Source organism: Amborella trichopoda, chromosome 8 (assembly GCF_054954075.1).
Source record: "Amborella trichopoda isolate Santa Cruz 75 chromosome 8, AtrichopodaSantaCruz75HAP2 v2.0, whole genome shotgun sequence".
Taxonomy (NCBI): domain Eukaryota; kingdom Viridiplantae; phylum Streptophyta; class Magnoliopsida; order Amborellales; family Amborellaceae; genus Amborella; species Amborella trichopoda.
Window position 1 is genome coordinate 11885448 of NC_142343.1, and position 24135 is coordinate 11909582.

Sequence of the window (24135 nt, forward strand, 5' to 3'; positions counted from 1 at the left end):
AAGAGACTTTTATGGATACACTATAGCATAAAGCCAAAATTTGTATTTTCCCTTAATTTCTTGCAAGAGATACGCCAATAAATTTATCCCAATAATTCAACAAGGACATAATGTCACACAACTTGATAATAAGAATTATCCCATTCAATTACAGTTTTTCACTGGTATCCAGGGAAAACAATGACGGTTCCTTATTACATTGAAGATAATCATAGGAGTTCTGTAACTTCTTAATAAGGCAATGCAATTCTAAAACCTGACATATCATTCCAGACAAAACATTAATTTTCTGAAAAATCATCGTGCTTTATAGATTTTGCCAATAAGATCCAGGTAAGCTTGTGGTAGAAAACATTATTTTGATGATATCCTGCTAAAATATATCACTAGTAACATCCAAAAACCTATCACTACAAGTCGCAATGCCCATGAATTCACAAGTGGCTAAAGACACATTTACATTATTGTAGGGTGGTCCGCGTACTCTTTTTTTTTTTTTTTGGCTAAAGATACACTATACATTGTTGTAGGTTGTCCGGGTACTCTTTTTTTTTTTTTCTCTTATTGTTTCAGTTCAGACAAGTCCCCTTCGAATGCCCTTCTAGAACCCCATGCCAAATGATATCAATGTCCATTATTGCACAGGCAATGAAATAAGTTGCATAAGCCAAACAACCTGAGTAGTAGTAGCATGGTAAACCAATTTGGTTCCATCAGCTAGACCTTTTTCTGAAAAAAGTGCTTTGTGTAAGCTAGTGTCCCTGAAAAATAAAATGTGTGAGAGACAAAGGATCCAGTATAAAGCACAGTTAAGGAAATTAACAAACTCGTAGAAAGAAACATATACAACTCTTCTTTAAATTAAATTGATTTTTTCCTTTTTGTTCTTATATGGAATTGAGAAAATCATTTTCAAGCTCTGATATCTTGTCTGACTCCAATAATCTAAAGAAAGCCAATTATAGGAAGTAAATACATGAGACAAAAGCGAATAGAATAAAGCACACAACGGATGGTGCTACTTTTTAATATTAACTTCATAGGTGATATTGTACATCCAAGTCATAAAATGATTTTACAACCCCGAGAAAAAAATGAAAAATCTATTAAAATGTACGAACAAGGGTATAGTACTCTTAACATGCAAAGCTGAGATGAAAGACAACGATCATTCCCAATTGAAAATATTTGTAAAACCTAATCAAAGTTCTCAGCCACCAATCTGAGGAGGCCCAAGTCTTTCAAAATGATTAGGGTGTTTCCATACACCCTACTGCAACAATCCGTTGTCCTTTTGCTGGAATGACCAAGATGTCAAACGCACACACACACACACACCGGACGCCCCCCAACCCATAAGCATTTGCTACACATGAGAGAATCAACATTGACCATTGTTTAAAACCCACGATGCCGCGATGCCTCACATGCCTCCCCAGCCACCTGAATGACCTCCATCTCGCCCCTCATGCAGCACCAACTTTTCTCTCAATGGCAAGGATGATCCATCCCCTTCAGCCCCCATTCCACATATATCCAATGGTTCCACAGCTCCCACGTGTCAGACGAATACTGAGGAGACATCTGATGGTTGGGATTCAACCACAAAGATAACTCACCTTCTCAATGTACGATGTAGTTCACAGTTTTTCACATCGTCCCTCCTCAGAAACCTCCCAAACCAACCAATCTGAACTATTTAGATGATCAATGGAGATCACTGCTCTTCATCCTCCAAAGACATACTTGCATTCCTCCCACACCAGAGTTCATATTTTCAGCCCCTCACTCCCACACCCCAACATCTCTGATTGTCTAATTAGGGTTCCTTCCCCATTTTCTTTACTCACTAGGACTCCCCTTCTTCTTCATGACTAGCGGCCCAAATCCCAGGCCCAAGTGCTTGCTCTGTAGAACCCCCTCCCCTCCTTTCTTCCAAGCTTCAACCCTATCCTAACCCCCTTTCACTTACAGTGAGCTAGGCACACATCCTTTCCATCATCCCCCATCCCTTCACCAGCCAAGAATCCCCATAAACTTTTGCATCCCACTGAGATCTTACCCTTGGGAAGACCTTGGAACCCTTATGAAGAACAAGACTACCGAATCTTTGACAATGAGTCTTTTTTTTTCCACAGACTCAGATGATTTTAGAGAACTTATAGGGCGGAGGGCAACATCAAAGGTAAGTGTTGTTGATATCAGAAATATTTTCAGCAATAAGATAAAATGAAAGATAAATATTGTTGAGAGCTCAACAGCCTCGCATGGAAGAACAAAATCCTAAGCACTCCCTTAGACATATGATTCCCCATAAGCCCAACCACACATGAAAGCTTGGTGTGGAAATGAGGGGCTTAAGTGATTCTAAAATGAAAAAAGTCAGCCTGTCTTTGTCTCGAAAGTTCCTTCCTTGTATGGAAACAAATTTAGGGCCGCCCACTCTCCTTTTGTCTTTTTCTACACAAAAGAATATCAATGTATACAAGTTAAAATTAATACTTTATATACTAGAAGAGAGGGCTGTGTAGTTTAATTTAGAATCCAATATAACTTCTTATTATCTCTTCCTTTTTGCCTCCACATAAAATTATCTTTTACTCTCTTTCTCTCCTCGCTCTCTCTCCCTAGATCCTCAACTCGTTCTTCCTCTTCTTTTCTATTGTACATTTGACCTGGTAACAGAGAAGGGGACTTTGGTCATGGTTCATGCAACCCTAATGATGTAATTTGACCTTCAGAGAGTCCCCATTAGCCATACAATGTTGAAAACCAAGTTTGGGATGTAAAACTCTGATTTCAAATTCTTGATATTGAATTAAAAAAACCTTTGATTATTTTGGAATGACTTTGTGGTGTTAAAAATCCTAGATCTAGTTGGAATGATGCTAAAAAACACTAGACCTAGTTCATATAACTTGATGACGTGAAACCCTAGATCTGTTTGGGATGACTTGATGCTCTTAAAAATCCTATATCTTTTTGGGATGGTGTTAGAAAAAACTAAATCTGGCTGGGATGATTCGATGTTGTTGTTGGAACACTTAAATATGACGCTCCCTTGTTTTATGAGCTGTGAGACTCAATTATTATCGAGATCTCATGTATGGATGGTCTCGAATCTCTATGGAAAGTGAACTTGATGCTGATTATGTTGATCAGCATGTTTTCGCTGGTTGTCTTCTCAATTAGATGGCACATCCCCTTCCTCTTCAACTTTTGCACATTCAGGCATTTATACTTCTACTCTTTGTCTTTCTTACTCCATCTAGACCATCCTGGATTATTGATTTAGGAGCCTCTGGCCACTTAATTAGTATGTCTTCCTTATTTCTACTTATTACCTTTATTCTACTAGAGACAAACTTCAGATTATTGATGGATCATTTTCTTCTACCTCTAGAAAATGAACTATACATGTTTCCCCTAAAATGTCATTATCATATGTTCTTTGTGTATTCAGTTAGCTACAAACTTAATGCTTGTCAATAGTATTACCAAAAGTTCAAACCGGTGTGTCCTTTCTCTCCCACTGTGTTTTTCAGGAGCTGGATATGAGGAGGATTGAAAGTGGTCATGATGATGGTCTCTACACTCTAGACTCGGTAATAACCACTCCTTAAGTCCTTCAAGACAACACCAATATTAATAAAGATCCAATTTGGCAGTGGCATCTTTGACTTGGTCATTTATTTTTTTTGTTATTGAAGCCTTTGTTTGTTAGGTTGTTGATGAAGTAAACTAGTGTGTCAGAGTTTCAATGTGAAGTTTGTGAACTCTCAAAACATTGTAGAGACTCTTGTACCCAGTAATTATTCATTCTGATGTTTGGACTCTCTCTCCTGTTACTTCTATCATTGACTCTGGGTATTTTGTTTCATTGATCATTACTTATCTTATGAAGACCAAAGATGGAGCTCCTAATACCGATGATCCATACCTAGTTTGACACTAAAATTAAGATACTGAGATGTGATTAAGGTGGGGAGTATTGTAATAAAGAGTTGTTGTCTTATTTGTCAAAATATGGCATTGAACATCAAAGTTCTTGTTCATACACACCACAACAAAATGGTGTGGCTGAAAGAAAGAATAGACACTTCTCAGAGGTTGGACGTGCTCTTCTCTTGAATATGAATGTACCCAAGAAATTACGGTCTACAGATCTCTGCATCCTATCTTAATGATTATATGCCATCTTGTGTTTTCAATTACAAATCTCCCCATAAAATTCTTCGATGCGATCATCCACAATTTAATTCCCCCTAGAGTCTTTGGTTGTGTTAGCTTTACTCAATGTTCTTGTTGGGTTTCAAATTTGTAAATGTATTTTCTTGGTTATTCATCTTCTCAAAAGGGTAACAAATGTTATAATCTTGTGTCAAGAAACAAATTTGTCTCAATGGATATAATCTTTTTTTAGTTCACTCTTTTTTTCATATTTCACTTCAAGAGGAGCATAGTGTGGAACAAAGGTCTTCTAGTACTCTCGCTATTCCTATTTTTCTTGATTGTGGAACTCTAGAGAATAGTGGGGAGCAATACCATGATGATGAAGAGAAAGAATTAGAAGTATAAACCTTAGCAGAACCAAAAGAAGCTGAGATCACCATAGTAGACAAGCCTTCAAGCCAGTTGCATACGTTGGATCCAGACAATCCGCTAGATCTCAGTGTGATGATTCTAATCTACTAATTGTTGTATGTAAACATAAACAAAGTTGCATTGTACACCCAATTCGCAACTCTCTTTCTTATGAGTCCATGTCTCCTCCCTATCGTGCTTTCGTGTTTTCTTTATCTTCTATTGCAATTCCATCCAACGTTTCTAAAGACTAGAGCCCATCCCAAGTGGAAAGAGGCTTTGAGCAAGGAGATGAGAGCATTAACTAAGAATGGTACTAGGGAACTGGTAGACCATAGAGAAGAAATTGGTTGATTGCACACGGGTTTACACTATAAAGCACAAGTACGATGGGACAAGTGACAGATATTAGCCATGATTTGTTTCCATGCGGTACTCAAACTTATGAAACAGACAATCGGGAGACAGTTGCTCCTGTAGCTAAGATGAGCTCTATTCGTTTCCTTTTGTCTCTACAACTAACTTGGAGTGGCCATTGGACCTAGATGTCAAGAAATGATTCCTTCATGAGAACTGTAGGGAGAAGTGTAAATGGTACCTCCACCAGGTCTTAAGGCTCTTGGATATGAGGTGAAATTTTGTATATTGGGAAACACCATTTATGGACTTAAGTAGTCTCCTTAAGCTTGGTTTGAGAGGTTTAGTGGTACTTTTCACAGAATTGAGCAAGCACAAATCATGCAAACCATACCTTATTTGTAAAACATACTAAAGTCAGTACTGCTGCCCTGATTGTATACGTGGATGATATTGTTGTAACAAGTAATTGTTCGAAATAAATTCAGCAACTTAAGAGTTTCTTGGTAAGGGAGTTTGAAATTAAAGATCTAGGTCTATTGAAGTATTCTCTTAGGATAGAAATGGCAAGGTATGAGAGGGGAATCTTTACCACTCAAACGAAATACGTGTTGAACCTTATTCAAAAAATAGGAAAGCTTGGGTCCATAACCAGGTGATACTCCTATTGAAGAAAACCATAAACTGGAAAACCAAAGGGGTGAAGTTGTCAAAATGTGGGTATGTTTCAAAGGTTTGTGAGCAAGTTGATATACCTTTCATTTACATGTCCAAGCATTGCTTATGTTGTTAGTGTGACTAATCAGTTCAGACATGCTCCACAAACCACTCATCTTGAAGCTGCTTACAGAGTTCTTAGATATTTAAAATCATCATTGTTTATTAATCATGAACACTTACAGGTTGAGTCTTATAAAGACATAGATTGGGCTAATTCTACTATACTCTAGTTGGGGTAACCTTGTGACTTGAAGGAGTAAAAAAGTAGTCAGTTGTAGCCCGTTCAAGTGCAGAAGCAAAGTATCGATCCATGGCTCATGGTGAATGTTTATCTTTGTGGTTAAAAAGGCCTATCAGGAGAGCTTAGTTTTCCTGCGAAGGGGTCAGTGCCCTTGCATTGTGATAACAAGGCAGCCATTAGTATAGCTCATAATCCAGTCCAACAAATGATTGAGCTAAGCATATAGACGAATATCGACATTTCATTCACAAAAAAAGAGTTGCTACAAAAATTTGCCTTCTATATGTGAAAACCAAACACCACCTAGCAAAGATTCTTACCAAGCCCGTTAGGAGTCCTTGACTACAAATGATATCTAAAGAGCTCGGCATGAGGGATATCTATGCACCAACTTGAGGGGGAGTGTCATGAATATTAAGTTTAATTCCCTAAGGACATATGTGTCTTTCCCTCACAAAAGGATATCATTGTTTAATTAATGATGTATATACTACGAGTAGGATCATGGGGATTAATTTAGAACCAAGCATGCCTCCGTGTGATTCCCCCTCTTTAAACTTCTCTCTTCCTCTATTTCTCTCTCTCTCTCTCTCTCTCTCTCTCTCTCCCTTTCTTCCTCTTATTTTTTGTTGTATATTTTAACTGGAGGTAATTTCTAGGGGTGCACACAAGGTCCCAATGCCAATAGCAGACCATGTCCCCAAAAATATCCCTCTTGAAGCCTACATACACCATTTCCCCACCTTGTTGGAATCATATATGGTCCATAGATACCCCAGGGCATTTAGATTCAAAATGATGTGGCTAGAAGGTTTTGAGCTACATTAGCTAATCCCATAGTGTTAGTGGTCTTTAAAAATCAGAGTTGTGGGGTGAAAAGTGAATAAAATGCAGAAACTCTTAAAGGAAAACTAAAAAAATGGAGTCAACTAAAATATAGCAGCTTGATGGAAAGAAAGAAGAGTTTCTACAAGAGATTTCTAACCATTACTCTGTTGAGAATCAAGAGACATCCCCACTGGAAAGGGCTAGAGAATTCAAGAAATAGTGGAGTATAAATAAAAAAGATGTAGAATTAAATGGTTAAAAGAGGGTGACAGGAATACTACCTCTTCCATAAAATTGAAAGCCATAGAATGAGAGATAACGCCCTTAGCCAGATTAGAATAGGAGAGAGGTATCTTGAGGACCTTGCTGCACATCAGCAAGGCTTTCATGAGTTTCTTTGAAATACTTCCAGCCTAGACCGAGGATGTCTTCAATTCATTACATGGTGATTGATCAAAAGACCCTCCTCGTAACTAGAAATCTAAAAGGCAATTCAGGAATTGGGCCAAGACAAGGCCCTAGGCTTGATGGCTTCCTGGTGACTTCCTGGTGGCCTTTTTTAATAAATCCGGGTATTAATTGGCTCTTGATATCCTCACAGCTTTAATTGAGTTCCACCGCAGATGTATTGTAATGGTCCCAAAGGAGGAGGGAGCTGAGGAGTTCAAGATTTCAGGCATAAAAGTCTCCAAAATAGCTCCTACAAGATTTGTCATAAGTACTCAACTCTTGGCTGAGGGAGGTGCATAGTTTGGTGATATCCCGCTCCCAAAGTGTGTCGTAGATCACCAAAGCTAAGATGGCATCATAGTAGTGCATGATTCTACTCATGGAAGGCATCAATAAAAAATTCATGGTCTGATCTTTAAACTAGATTGGGTAAAAAACACATAACCATGTCAAGTGAGGTGTCCCGATGAGGTTCTCCAGTTAATGGGGTTTGGAAGCAAATGGAGGCTTCGGATAAGGGGCTATATTTCCTCCTCATCCTTTTTTGTTCCGGTCAATGGATCCCCACAAAGTTTTTCTAGGCCTCTAAAAGCCTTTTCCAAAGAGACTCCCTTCCTCATTTATATTTTTCACAAAGCAATCCTGAACCTATTTGACCAAAAACCTCCTTACAGGCTTCCAGCATCTGGTTGAGGCCCTTGGATCACTCATTTGCAATGTGCACCAATTATAGATCAATGGCTTATTGCTCTTCATAAGATGATTTAAGTCTCAACTGAACTTGAGATATTTTCATCTGGAGTTTGAACTAACAAACTGGGGAGTGGCACTAGGCTGCGATCGCAAAAGTACTTGGGCTTCCCATTCTGGATAGGAAAGCTGAGAAAGTAACTATGGGACTCTGTAGTAGAACACTTTGGTCAACATAAACCTGTCAAAGATCCTATTTTCCTGATGTCCCTCTTTAAGATGATAGTGGCCATCACAAATCAGCTATTGCCTAATGAAGAGCTTTCTATGGTCGCGAGTGAGTGGAAGTTGGCAAATGTATGTATATAAAAAAGGATTGGCAGGTTGGATATTAAAAGCAATGGAGATTCCAACACCACACTAATAGGCAAATGGTGGTGGCAGTTTGCAAACCAAGAATGACATACTGGCAGCAGGTTATTCTATGCAAATATGGCATTGATGACTCTGGTTCACGTCGAAAAGGCTAGCCAACCACTGTGTCTCAGGTGCTTGGAAAGGAATCTTCCTGAACTGCCCTAGTTACAATAGAAATACTGGTAAAATCTGGGGACAGAATCATATTGTGGGAGGATATATGGGTGGGTGAATCATCTTCAGAGTCACAATTCTCAAGCTCATTCTCCTCTGAGAGGGGCCAATAGGTAATCAATGCTCAATACTTTGAAGTGTTAGGGAGCCAAATGGTCTGGTTCCTGAGCTTTAGAAGGAACCTTTTGGACCACAAAATTCAGACCTTCACGACTTTGCTACTATTCCTAAATTCTAACTTTATCCCTAGGTTTGGCAGTGATAAAATGCTCCAGGTCCTTGCCTCCTCTGGTCTATTCACAGTTGCGTCATTCTAACAGGCTAAGGCATCATTCAAACAAGTCCAACCCAGAATTCAGGCCCCCATGGTTGACCAGCTACAAAGGAAAGGTATCCAATGTGAGTTTGATAACTTTTCAACAAGAAGAGAGCTTGAGAAATGTGGTTTTAATATTGGAAATCTTTGTGATACTCTTAAAATAAATTTTCATCTTTAATTATAAAATTTAAAGCTTCAAAAATAGTGTATATCGAGCATATCTAAGAAAACTTGAAAATCTTGAAAATTGACGGTTCAAAAATGTGGGTACAAGAATGCACTATCTCCAAAACTTGAAATCTATTTTTTTCTCATGTCCATGCTTCTTGATGTCGAGATGATCAATTGGAGGATATTTGGGCATCAAAACAACCTCTTCTAGTGAAATATTTGAGGTAGGCTCTAATTTGATTGTTTAGAGCCTCGGCTCTATATAAACTTTTTCCAATAATTAATACCTCTTATACATGTGATATACATCCTAACACAGTCTAACATAGAACTCCCTATCATAGTACCATGTCAAAAGAGGCTGACAAAAATGTTGGCCACCTATTTGTACATTGCACTACAGTGGATTTTTTTTTTACCTATAATCTCCAGCTCTTTGGATGGGAGTCGGTCTCTTCATGTACATTGACCCAACGCTTCAATGAGTATACTCACCCCACTTCAAACCTCATCAGTGGCTATGATTTGGGCCATTTGGATAGAGCATAATCATAAGCTGTTCAAAGGGAGAGAGTCCACTTTAGTGAGAATTCTGGACCATGTTATAGCCTCAGTTATTTCATGGGCCTCCGTAAGTAGTTTCGGTCCTTCTTGGCGCTTGATTTTATGAGCTCTTGGAAGGCTATTGTTCAGTCCAGATCCATGATCATTCCAAGGTCAAATCTTTGGAACCTGCTTTCTATCGGGTTTATCAAACTAAATTTGGAGGGTAGTTCTTTTGGCAACCCAGGCCTGGAGGGCATTATAGGACCATTGGGGACATCTTAGCAATTCTTCTATTGTCTTACTCGAGCACCATTGGTTTTGCCAACTCCATGTTGGCTGAAGCACATGCCATTCTATAAGGCCTGAAACTGTTTGACCTAGTTGGGGCCAATCACTCTTGATGGAAAGAGAGTTACAAAATGCTATTCATTGGGAAAGTTGTACTTATGCTCCAACTAGAAGGTTGAACCAACTTTGATCAAATTTTTTCGATCACTAGGTCTTTCTGATGGAGGGGGGGAAGAAGGCTTTGATACCTGATGATGTAGTCCAGAATCACACTGGTATCAAATGATGAATGGGGAAAAGGGGGCCTCATACCACATTGACAGTGGAAGAAAACAAAGAGATACAAGGCAAAGATCTAAAGTATTGATTGAAAAGTTAAGTTGACAAGCCAACATTAAATGGCTACAAGTGGTTTAACCAGAATCTCAAGAAACATGAAAAAGTCATAAGATCCTCTAATTGAGACTTCACGAGTCCTTTTATCAAGCACACTTGTAAATAATAAAACAAATAAGTGTTCAAAGATAGCCTTTCCCTATTCCAATTCATGCACCCCTTCTTTAGATCCTGTAATCAAGGAAATATCTCCCTCTTCCTCTTTCCCGCAAGCATTTCCCTATGAACCCACTAACCTAGGACTCTGCTTCAAATTTTCCTACTTCCTCTCTTTAAATCTAAACTTTAGGCCTCCCAAGTGATCACCATGTAATTCAGGAAAACTAACTAAAGAAATAAAGAAGACCCAATGACAATCACAACCCTCTTTTCTAATATTTTTGGAACACTCCAACCATGACAACTAACTAAAAATAAAATAGCTCATGCTAACCCTAATGAAAGGGGAATTTTTCTAAATTACAATCCCTGCCTTTAACATCGAATCAAACCCGATTTACTCCCCCTTAAGCTCTTAGTCCTAAATTAATGCCCCTGAAATTTAAATTTTGAAAAAAAGTAGAAAGAAGACTTGAGTTCAGCCACAAAACTGGAACCTAAAAACTAACAATAATTCCATAGAGAAGAACTAAAAAGATGAACCCCTAAAAATTCCTCAATAGTCAATACATCCATTGATCCCATCAACTAAAACCCATTGAAAAATCTGAACCTGTTCAAGTGAGGTTGCGTCACATTCCAAGTGACATATAAACATGTTTGGAGGGACGGGAATCAAAGAGGACGCTGATGCCTTGGCCTATGCTGGGACTTTGGCGATAGCTTTGTCACAAACCTAACAAAAGGTTGATTTTGAATTTGCTGTCTCTCATTCTTTCTTTGTATAGGCCATAGTGTTTGGTCATATTTATACAGCAGATATATTTTAATCTGCAATCTTCTACTAATCTTCATATATGCATATATTCATAAAATTTATTAAAAAATCTTTCCTAGTGTGCGCCTTGCAATAAGGGCTGCATTGGTCGGAGTTCCACCTCTGTATGTAACTCGGCACTAACAAAAAAACACCCCAGAAACAGGACCCAATCAATTTTAACGTATCACTACTATAGGACCTCCATTGGAACCAACCTTGAAGTTATAGACAGAAATATATCTTAATAAAATGAGAATAGAAATGGAATACAGCAGAAACAACCTTTTCGGCACCAGTTTCCTTTCTTTAGCTCTTTCTTGTTGTGTAGCAGATGAAGTGGGACCTTGAGGGAAGATGCTGAAAGATACAACAGACACCAAAAAAGAACAAAATAAGATGCACAGATTTTTCAATATAAAGTTTTTCTGAATGTGGTTAATCAATGAATAGTTGTAAAATATAGCTTGTATTAGTCATGCAATCCAAACCTGTCAATCTAAATCAACTATATTTTTCAGCAAGTATCATATAAAGCAAATAAACACCTATGATAATGGAAAAATCATTGATAGAAAAGCCCGGTCTATGATATTGCAAGGTGTTCCTTAGGCCATTTTACCACTGAATGCCATATAAAGAATATAGACAAGGAAGTCCTTCACATGTAGAGAATAAATATGTTATGATCCATTTCCCTTGCTAAAGGATTTTTGTCAAAGACGCATAATACTTCTGTCATTATCACAAAGCAGTCTACAAATATTGTATCAGATTATACATGTATCAGATTGCACAAGGTGTCCGGTCAAATGATTTCCATCAAATATTGGTGATCCTTACCCATAATCTGAAACTCTACAATGACTGAATCGTGGTATACACATCATTACATAGGACAAATCTGTTCAAGCACGAGTCCACCAGTTCTTTCTTTCTTCACATAGCACCTACCATCAACGGTCTCAGTTGGGATCACCTCAAGATCAGAGAAGTAGAACACTCCATTCTGAATACCCTTGGCTCCAAATAAGAAGTCCATCGATTTACCCGAACCCCAACAGCTGCTAGTAGCAGCAGAGCATTCTTCCCACTCGAATTTGAACTCAGTAACAAGGGAGGAAACTCCTCCTTATCATTCCTCCTTACACGCTCATCCACAACTTTAGAACCAGAAGCAGATCCAAGAACAAATTTATTGCCATCATATACACCATTACTGTCTTTACATTTTCAAAAAACACTAATAAGCATATTTTGGGGAAAACTTTCTTTGCTCCCACCCTCACCTTCTCTCTTGGCAAGTCATGCCCAATGATCTCATAGCCCTTCGTAACCCCAGCCAGCACACTCTCTCTCTCTCTCTCTCTCTCTCTCTCTCTCTCTCTCTCTCTCTCTCTCTCTATGCACAAATGAGAGGCAGAGATCATGTACCGCTCCTAAGCTGAGTACAGTGGCACCCTCTGTTATACTCTTCCATGTCAATAAAGCATGTCTTAGGTGCCTCAACCCTAACATCAATGACCACAGAAGAAGCACATCCACAAATTCATGCATGAAATAAGAGACAAAAGAAGAGATAACTAGAGAGTAGTTGCAAGGAGGGAAAGAGAGGACTCCATCGCCAGGGGGTTAAAGCAAAATATAAAACTGCATAGTAGATTGATCAAAGAGTTGGGATTGTAATGGGACAGTGGAGAACTGTTAAGAAACTTACAAGAGGAAGGAAGGCCCCTTAATAGATGAGACCTTCTTGTATGTTACCTGTACAAATAATAATGACCTTCTTATATGTTACCTATACAAATAATAATGACTGAAATGCTCTTAGGAAATTGTGGAGTGCTAAATGACCCTATGTAGATCGTATGAGTATATATAATTCTAATTCTATACTGGTCCAGACATATGCTTGGCATAGATTACCCGATTTACGACTGCCCTCAATCTGAAAGGTGGAATCCATGAGCATCAGTCTGTTAATTAAAACATATGGCATGACCTAGTCGAAGTTTTCTGATAGTTTGGCTGCAACTTATGCTTACTGTTCCAACAAAATGCTTTTCAGTGTCCATCTCATACACAACAAGGAAGCAACTTTCGTGTGCACTTCATACTTGGAGTCTAAACTCTACAGTGGAATCCGGAGTAACCCTTCAACCACATATATGGCATTACCTAATATGCCTCCCCAGCAGTGCTAAAATGTGTTTTGGGGGGCATCTGGAAAAGCCCTACCATCATAGCCTTTTTCCCAATTAATTGGGGTTGGCTACATGAATCATAGTCAGTCATTCTACTCTATTAAGGGTCATACCCTTAGTGAGGCCATAAGTCCCCGTATTGATAAACATAGATATATCAAGTCTTGATCTCCCATCATCATAATGTTATCAGATAAACTACAACCCACCTTGATTATTCAGTTTGACCATGATGAGATACTAGATCACAAGCACAACCAGGATATCACTGATCATCTTGCAAAAGAAGAAGGAGAAACCGAAGGAAATTCAAGGTTGCAAAGAAGGCGTCACAATCAAACAATCTCACTAAAGCAAAAGCTGTAGAGATTGTATCCAAGTTCAATGTTGCAATTCATACATCAGTTGATGCACTCCCAAGAGATGAACGAATGTCCCATAAAAACAAACCAATAGTAGTACATCACCAAGTATAAGGGTGACCAAATAAATCAGCATTGTCATAGACATACAGCTCAAGCACGGATAATGAAGGCCTTGATCCAAACTAACACATACATGACAACTAATGCCATGAACTGGTTTGAAAGGAACGTATGGGGGATCTAAAACAATCTAGTGTATGGTTGTAAGGCATGGGCAATGTGGGGTGTGTCATCATAAGATACATGAGATAACCAACAATCTATATGAGAGCTCAGGAAGTTTATAACCATCATCTGTAAGAGTACTTCACATCAAGCTCCATAGATGTGCCGATCTCCTTGTCATTAGTAAAGTGACCAAAATCAATGAGCCATTGAGCATGCATATGCGATCAAGGTCAAGGGAAACATGAAGACCCATTTTTTTATGCCTAGGAAGTATATCATAGAACAGAGATCCATCATCTTAAATTGTGCCAAGGAAATAGTGGATAAATGTTATATCACCCCTATGATGACATCACCAATATGTATTAGTATAGGAATGCATGCCTTATGCTGGTGATTGCCTCGTCAAATTAGAGTAATTATTGCCAGTCTAATGATAAACTTCCTTCAATAGAACATTTTGCAATTTCTCAAAAAATGTGTGATGCTCTTTCTTGAGACCATATAAGGCCTTATTGAGTTGAGATCAGGCACAAGAAAGCAATAAACTTATATATAAATTTTCTGAATAAGGTCACCATGTAGGCAGCTATGATGAATTAGATGCGGTACCAGTGTTGGATACTTTATATAACATATGTAAAACCATAAAAAACAAAAACAAAGCTACTATTGGGGCTTTTCCACTGCAGCGCCCATACATTAGATGTGAGAAGGACTTTGAACAGCCATCTGAAGAATGTTCCCATTACTTGTGGAGAATCATAGGCCTCTTAGCTATGGGTGTGAAGGTCTCCTCCATGCCTCATAATCAAGCCCATATTTTTGTCAATATCTCTTTGAAACCAAATGTGCCTAATTTTTGTCAAGTGCCTTATCCAACTTTATCTTTCATGGGCACTCACTAGTATTCATTGGGTTGATTCCCTAGTGACAGAAGAAACAGATACCTCATGAAGCATTATCGAATGTGATTTGCATGAAATACTGCCAAACTGGGACTCAATCATCATCTCATACTGAGGGAGAAAAAGGCTATCCAAAATGCTATAAAAGAGAAATATGTTATGCTGCCAAGAGAAAGAGAGACATAGTTAGAATGACATGCCTAAAGGGATTACAATAATAAAGGAATTTGAAGCTGGTCCATGTGGAGGTGGAGGTCTAGGTAGAGCTCAAATGCCATTGTTAATACATCTAGGATGGGTTGAAAGTAGCAGATGGAGTAGGGAAAGACATACAATACAAAATGCACTAGGAATAGAGTTCCCATGAAGCATATTGGCAAAATATATGAGGTCAGTGAGCGATGGGGATGTGAGGATACCAAAGCTAGTGAAAAATGAAAGGAACATCTTCATAGAGTGAGACATTTTTATACACGCAATATAAGAATATTGATAACTAATTGATAATACTATGTAAATATTTTTAATAATAAAATATTAAATAAACAATAAATTTATATAATTTATTATTATTAATGAGTGCTAGTACTTAATCAATTTATGTAATTAACATTATATAACTTTACCATTAATAGAGCAGAATGGAAGACCAAGATTAGTGTAGCCAACCTCAACTAAGTTGGGAAAAAGCTTAGATGATGATGATAATAATTAAATAACTATAATAAATTAGAATAAGATGTCATTCTAATCATTATCATAAACAAAGCAAAATTATGATACTAAATAGATTATCATAATTAGATTATTAATATTTATTATAATATTGTATATTATTTGTTTATGTTATAACTTTGCCACATAGTGAATTATATGTAGGAATACATAATCTGCACATCTACGATAGCGAAAAAAATCTGTCCCAAAAAATTAATCGTTGATTGAACCATACTTTTTATTACGGAAAATGTAAATGGTAACTGGTCCCACTAGTAGCCTCTTAACCTGTCAATCAGGTTAGATGTTGGAATCTTCAAACAAATATTGAGGAAGGAGCAGCTCCAATAGCTATTTGCTCTTCACACACCAAGCCTGTGTCTATTAATTACATGCAATTATTCTGCTTCATTTATTATAGAATAAGTACAAAAGAAAAAAGAATCTCTTTTGGATTTGCTATTTGTTGTGCTCCAAAAGCGTAGCCGGAAAATTTTTGTTTTAACATAGAAATATGTACCTTTTCTCATGCTCTGCGTTATTGCATGCCATGGCATATGCATCTTTTCTCAATAGCACTAGCTACTTTTGGAATATGAATTCACATAAGAAAATCCATTGCTAAAACTAGATTATAAATACTTTGTGAAATGATAGCATTTTGGACAGCCTTTTTCTCCCTCAGTATGAGATGATGATTGAGTCCCAGTTTGGCAGTATTTCATGCAAATCACATTCAATAATGCTACATGGGGAATCTGTTTCTTCTGCCACCAGGAAATCAACCCGATGAATACTGGTGAGTGCCCGTGAAAGTCAAAGTTGGATAAGGCACTTGACATGCTTAAATGGATTACAATAATACAAGGAATTTGAAGCTGGTCCATGTGGAGGCAGAGGTTCGAGTGGAGCTCAAATGCCATTATTAATGCATCTAGGATAAGATGAAAGGAGCAGATGGAGCAGGGAAAGACATACAATAGGAAATACACTGGGGGTAGAGTTCCCATGAGGCATATTGGCAAAATATATGAGGATAGTGAGCGAGGGTGATTTGAGGATGCCAAAGCTAGTGAAAAATGAAAGGAACATCTTCATAAAATGAGATATTTATATAAACACAATATGTCAAAAAATAGGGTATACCATCAGTAACCTCTTTTGAGTTGCTCCCAATGATCAATAAAAATTCATTTAACAAAACAGATGCTGATATTGTCATTTTTGAGATCATTAGGAAGAGAAATAAAGTATACACAACCAAAAACTATCAAGCATGAATAAGAAAAACGTGCTGCCGAAACAATTTGAAAACAGGTGATATTTCATTTAAAACATGGTTGTTAACCAACTCTCCTTTCCACTTTCTCTCTCTTTTCATCAAATTCTTCCAAGAAAATTTTTCAAAGGGCAGAAACCATTGCCTGATTCAATGTGAGCATGTCTTAACAAGGATTTGGTCGATACCTCACACTAGCAACAGCACGAAAATTTGTTGGTGCTACTCTATCTTCAACTTTCACCTCCCAATACATCAAAAACACAATTTGGGGGCATGGAAAGGAATGCTCACATGCTCGAATAGGATGTCTCCTCTAATAGGTGAACTTTAATGATGGCATGCCCCAAATGAGATGCATTCCACAGGACAGTAAGTTTCTAACAGATTCATTGAAAGAAAAGGAGAAGAAAAAGGTTATACAGACACCTGATCAACAAGAATTTAGGTATCAGAAATTTTTGAAAATTCATTTGGTTATCATCAAGTTTAATAAACTCTTTTGTTAGAGACAAAAGACTTGGTTCATAACATGAAACTATTGTCATCTTGCAGCACTTTCAAACCGAATGAGCAAACTTGAACTACTAATTCAACATGATAAATTCTATCCCACAGGCCAAATATTAACGGAGTGCCTCTATACAGGTGAAATATCAACATGCAATTAAAAAGTACCCAAGTGTCCACTATCTTATATACCAGAAACATATAGTGAGCTTAATATGTGTATCTGTTCATCTATAGATTTTTATAGCAATATCACTCTCAAAAATTTGTCAAAATAGATATAATTATTCACATAATCAGCATTAGATTGTGAAGTTTGATAATTGAAAGAAATAGTTCATGACCAGTAAAGAACCTTGTTTTTTTTTTAAATGAAAGACATATATTTAATAAACGATGGAACAATAAAAGGCCTACATCATATTAGCACCAGATGGAGGGCACAGATCCAAATGATATTGGTCAGCAGCCTGAGACTGTTCAACTGTGTCACAGTTTCCACAAGCTTCTGAAACTCTCTGAATTGGTGGTGAAAATAACTCTGTATATGAAAAGAGGCAAATGTCTTCAGGATAAAAGCTGAACTGAAGACCAGGTGAATGCTCAAAACAACAAATACAAATTATCTATGACAAGAGATTGCATCCTTTTATTGCACTGTATGTGATAACCATATAACTAATAAACAGAAGCATGAAAAGAAGAAGATAAATTCAACACCTTCTGAACCCAGAAGAGTGGAAAGATTTCCATTTGAGTTGTTCACCCACTGAAGCACTTCACTCAACAAGTTTACTGGAGTACTCTTTACTGCTTGGTGTACATCGGAGAGGGTGTTGCCACCCTCCAAAAAAATATTGGCAGCTGGATTTCTCGATGAACAACCCGCATGCAGCTCAAACTCACCAGCACTGACAACCTGCAAATAATCATTGATTGAATATATGAAGAATATTCACATGCAAGACAAATGTGGACCAACCTTGAAGAAAAACTTACCTTGCACCCATTACATGAAGTGCAACTGCATAAAATTCCATCTCCTGCTACTTTCCCACAAAGCATGTTCACATTCTGAAAAGTGCCACCCATTAAATACGTTATGCAGTGCAATAACTAAAAGGCTCGTAAAACTAGAAACACATAATTTTCATTGAAATAGTCAAATGTAGCATAAACATGAACAGTAGATACTAGATAAAAGTATCAACGTACTTTCTTTCCTTTAATGTACTTGACAGGAAATCCATCCAGTAAACCTGTTGAAAGCAGCTCTGAAATAGTAGAAGGGAAGTTAATCGATGCAATCTTCTTTGAGATTATCAAGTCTAGTATCTTGTTTGGAAACCCCAATGGTTGAATGGCCTTGTCGTCCGTAATATCCGATACCACTGAGCACATTTGAGTATTCACACTTGTATGGACTCCAATATTTTTTACCAAATTAGATTGTAGTGAACTTTCTTGAAATGGTAAGTCAAAAATAGGAGGCATGACCAAGGAAGGAAAGAGCTGTAGTTCCTGATCATCGAGTTCTCCATCCAATGCTCCAGCCTCTTGACCTAAACTTCGATCTATTGATGAGTTACAATTATATGGAAACCGATCTAAAAGACAAGCATCAAGTTCCTCATAAGTTACAACAAGGTCGGCATTGAGCAACTCACTGAAACTGTAACTGTCAAGGTTTCTTTTGCCTAAACCTGACAATGCTGATAACCCATTCTCAGAATCATAATATCCAGTCCCTGTGTCTTCTGTTTTCACAACGGCAGGAAGTTGCCCAGGAAAAGCACCCATATCATTTGAGTCTTGCTTCATATGCAAACAACTATGATAAGGATCGATTTCATGCTGTTCTAGGCAAGACACATCTTTGTTAGTCATAGAATGCGGGTCGTCGGTGTTTGAATTTCTCAATAGATGTACCATTGTGTTGCTCTCTTCAAAGTCAGATGAGCCATTACAAAGTGGTAACCCACCATCTGAATTTTTTGATAGATATAACTTTGTGTCGCTCTCTTCATAGACAGATAACCCATGAGTATCGATGTTCTCGGTGCCTGGAAATTCAGAATTTGCGGTGTCTTCACTGTCTTCCATAGTGAATAAGCTATTGGCAATAGCACAAGAGGGACCCTTCGGACTCAAAGCCAAAAGAGAATCATAACATTCATTCTGGCTCAAATCTTTTGCGACCCCTGCTTCGAGTTTATGACGACTAGAAGCTTTTGTACCTATGCGATAGGTATCATTGCGAAAACCCCAAAGAAGTTCATTTCCTATGGAAATAGAAGACTCAGCAATATCATTCTCAATGGTCCATGTCCTTTTCTTGCTGAATAAATGGTCAGGTTTACTGTCATGAAACTCATTATTGGTCTGATGTCCTTGCATTGTCCACAATGTTTCATTCATAGTTTCACCATCATCAGTCATGTTTTTATAAACCGTACCGTTATGGGTGCTTTATATTGTCTTTAATGTAAATATCTCGAAAATGATTACAAGACTTGAAGATGAGTTGGCAATCAAGCTTCAACAGCATTAATTAGAGACAAAATCCTATAAAGCCCAAGAAACCAGAAAAATCAAACAAGGGTTAAGAAATTCTGTTAGAAAATGACCTCCCTTGAACAAGATTAGCTTAAACTTCGTACAAAGCATCGATACAGTGACTTGATCTAAGAATAGAACTCCTTTTTGATACTAAATTCAAATATTTCACACTTTAGATTTGAACAAACCCATACATAATAACTAAAAGAACTAAGAATCAAACACTTCTAGTCAGAAATAGGTGTAAGAAATATCTGAACTGAACAACAACCAAATCCATGAAGAAACCATGAATGCAGCAAAACGGAAACCATGGAAATGACCAATGAAATTTACATGTAACAGACCTCCAGCAACCGACCTTAGGCTATACATTTGAGTCTGGTGCTCCAAAAGGCAAAGAAAACTAGCTAACAAAACTTCTTTTTATACTTTAGAATCGAAGGTAAACAAAAATCTTATACTTTAGAATCGAAGGTAAATACAAAATCCTCTGACAAACAATAAAGCCCTTCAAAAATCTAGGGTTTTCTTCCACAAAGTAAAAAATAAGGTTATATTTTCTGAGATGCTGTTTTTCAAAAGTACCAGAAAGTAGGGTGGTTCTCCAATGTAAAATTCTGATGTTCTCTTCTAGGTCTCAGGTGAAAACTAGGGTTCTCTTCTTCAGATAATCGTCGTTTCCTCTGCATTTTCCAGCAACAATAAGCAGAAGAGAGTTCCCTTTGTGGGAGAAAAACCAGCGTTATCGTCAGCGAACACTTGGTATTTTCTTCTTCAAATTTAACTGATATTAGGGTTTTCCATTGAAGAAAGTTAGGGTTTTCTTGCTTATAGGGATTAGGGAACTAGGTTTCAATGGTTTACAGATTAGAGATTAGGGCTTCAAACAAAAAATCTCTTCTTTATGGAAAGGAGATAAACGCAGAAGGTTGGAGAAAGGAAATCAACGAGAAAAAACGCTTCAAGAGCGGCGGTTTTTATAGGTTGCGGTTGGGCCCACAAGCGGATGTAGGGATCATTCCGTCTTTTTTATATTTTTAACGATCGAGACCATCCATTTCTTTCCTATATTCTTAAGAACGAGACGGCATTGCATGCCAAAAGAACCATTAATCAAACACTAAATATTAGGACCCCAAATATATACTCCCGCGGGAATATAATGACCATTTACTCCTTCGAATAGAACCCCACCTAGAATTAATTTTAGGAACCTAAATCTTGGGAATGTAAGCCCTTCAATCTCTAGATTAAATTCAACAAAATAATATAAAAATTTCTAATTGTACCCTTTATGCATTTAAAAATAATAATGATTTGAGATTAAATAGAGACCATCCAATTTTTAGATGATAAAATCTAAGGGTTAGAAAACTCAAACTTTAATTTGTTTTAGAATAATAATCTACTAATTCTCAAGTGGTTTCTAAAATTTCATATTGAAAAAAATCCTCCCATGTAGGTCTTTTGACAGAGGGAGTATGTCCCGAGGGACCATATTATGCATGCTCTCCCATAATTTTTTATTTATTTATAATTGAAAAAAATACACAATGGAGGAAAAAAAAGAGAGGGAAATTCAACAAAGACAAATAATGGGTTTTCTTCTAAAAAGTTTGCTTTGTTTATGGTTTAAAAATTTGCCTTATCCGGAATCGACCCCGAAAATCGCCTAGAGCATCCCGGATTAGGCCATGAAAGGAGATCAACGATTTAATCGTTGTGATGACATCGTGAAGTTGTGATGACATCGTGAAGCGGCGATTCTGCAAAGTGAATCGCCGAGTATGACATCATCAAACCTATTTGCTTTATTTTTCTATGTAAACACGGACATCTTCAAAATTTTCTTTAAAAGTAAAGGTGCTAGCAATTCAACCTATAGTCCGATGGGGATATATTTTATAAAAAATTTGATGTCTAACCGCATTTTAAGAGAATTTTATAGAGCTAAAATGTATTCTCATTATTCGATGTGGAACTAAATTTCGTCCCATTCATCTTTGAGCACTTTGCCTTTCTGATTTCTCTCCCGTATGTATCATAGCGCAATGTTACTAAATTTCGTCCCACTCATTATTCGACCTTGTTGTGCACAAAATAAACAGGTTGATAGTAATTGCAAACCCAAAGTTTGATGGTTATTAGATCATGGGATTATACTTAGGAAAAAAAATTACTAGTTTGTAGGATATTAAAAAAAAGTAAAAAATAATACTAATACTAGTTTATTGACTATTAAAATACCAGTTTATGGAATATTTTTAAGAGAACAATAACACTAGCTCAAAGGATATTTTATTATTAATTTATTTATATTATAAATTACGTAATTTATTATTTTTTCTTATAGTTGTAAATAAGATCTTTTAAATTAAAAGATATTATAAGACATTTTAGATTTGTTCTTATTTGTATACTAAAATAATTATAAAACATAAAATTATAAACCAACAATTTCAATATCAATATATAATACTATAGTTAGTTAGGTTGAAATAATTTTGGATGAGTAACGTAAATTAATAAATATTTGATACTTTGATGTCATACTAATTTCACTTTATATGTATATTTTATTAATCCTATAATATGGAAGTGTTTTCTAATATTTTTAAATTATTTTGATGTAATATTATGATACTATATTACAATTAATAATTACACAAACATCCAGACAAGAAAATAACGCCTCAATATTCACCTATTTTTACAAAGTAGTGAAAGAACATAATGCTACACTCCTAAATTCTTTCAAAAATTAAAAGAATACTATTTTTAGTGATTTATAAAGATTTTTTGAAAAACAATTAGGACAAAAGTTGTCGACTCTCCAAACCGATCCACCAATCCAACACAGGTATGGGTGATGCCGATTCGAGTCACCAATCCGCTTTTTTAAACATTGGTTTATGGAATAAGAATAAAAGCCAAATTATCAAACATGACCATTTTCACTTGTTATTTAATAATTAACTTTCCTACTCCAATGGATTAACAATAGTAGGTGCTCAATCGTGATAACTTTTGAGCGATGAAAAATGTTTAAAAATGTAACATTTCTATTATAATATATAAAATTAATTATAAATTACAACATACAATTAATTACAGTTGTATACTTGTGTAATTATTATAACTGTATATAATTATTACATATAATTGTTACCTATGGTTAAATTGTTAATTATATTTAATAATATCTTAATTAATATTATTCATTATTTACACATAATAATTATATATTAATTATTACTATATAGAATTTTTAAGCTATTCCCTTCTCACGTTCTCCCTTTAAAACCAACCCTTTCTTCCCTTCCCTCACATTTTATAACAATTATATATATTATAATATAACATTTCCATTATAGTATATAGAATTAATTATATTATATTATATATATATATATATATTAATTATGTATAATCATTATATATTAATTATAACTGGACATAATTTTTGAGTTATTCCCTTATCACATGCTCTCTTTAAAACCAACCCTATATTCCCTTCTCTCACATTTTATAATAATTATATATATCATAATAGGGAAAAGTTTATATAGAGCCGAGGCTCTAAACAATCAAATTAAAGCCTGCCTCGAAATTTTTACTAGAAAATGTTGTTTTGATGCCCAAATATCCTCAATTTGATCATCTTGGCATCAAGATGCATGGACATGAGAAAAAAATGGATTTCAAGTTTTAGAAATAGTGTATTTTGTAGTACATTTTGGACCGTTAATTTTCAAGATTTTCAAGTTTTCAAATATTTACTCGATCTACACTATTTTTGAAGCTTTAAACTTTATAAATAAAAATGAAAATATATTTTAAGGCTATCACAAAGATTTCTAATATTTAAACCACATTTCTCGATAAAGGTGGGCTCTAATTTGATTGTTTAGAGCCTAGGCTCTATACAAACCGCACCCATTATAATAAAACGTCTCTATTGTAATATATAAAATAATTATATATTACGACATATCATTAAGGAAAAAGTTTATATAGAGTTGAGGCTCTAAACAATCTAATTAGAGCCCACCTCAAAAATTTCACTATAAGAAGTTGTTTTGATGCGCAAATATCCTCAAATTGATCATCGACATCAAAATGTATGAACATGAGAAAAAAAATGGATTTCATGTTTTGGAAGTTGTACATCGTGTAATGCATTTTTGGACCGTTAATTTTTAAGATTTTCAAGTTTTCATAGATCTGCTCGATCTACACTATTTTTGAAGCTTGAAATTTTATAA

At 36.2% G+C, this 24135-nt stretch overlaps 1 protein-coding gene across 3 annotated transcripts in view; it reads right to left on the reverse strand.

Annotated features, from left to right (window-relative positions):
• LOC18435998 (uncharacterized) overlaps positions 1–20912 on the reverse strand; it is a 38664-nt gene extending 17752 nt beyond the window's left edge. For 2 of the 3 annotated variants that reach the window (XM_020668319.2, XM_020668320.2), the window contains exons 1-6: positions 18524–20912; positions 18308–18382; positions 18029–18227; positions 17726–17849; positions 11383–11457; positions 677–761 (exon numbers count right to left, since the gene is read on the reverse strand). In XM_020668319.2, coding sequence (XP_020523978.2) covers positions 677–761; positions 11383–11457; positions 17726–17849; positions 18029–18227; positions 18308–18382; positions 18524–19747 — 1782 coding nt within the window. In that variant the 5' untranslated portion in view covers positions 19748–20912. The remainder of the gene's footprint in view (positions 1–676; positions 762–11382; positions 11458–17725; positions 17850–18028; positions 18228–18307; positions 18383–18523) is intronic. The other variant, XM_088873554.1, reaches the window with a different exon arrangement.
• Positions 20913–24135: the final 3223 nt, after the last annotated feature.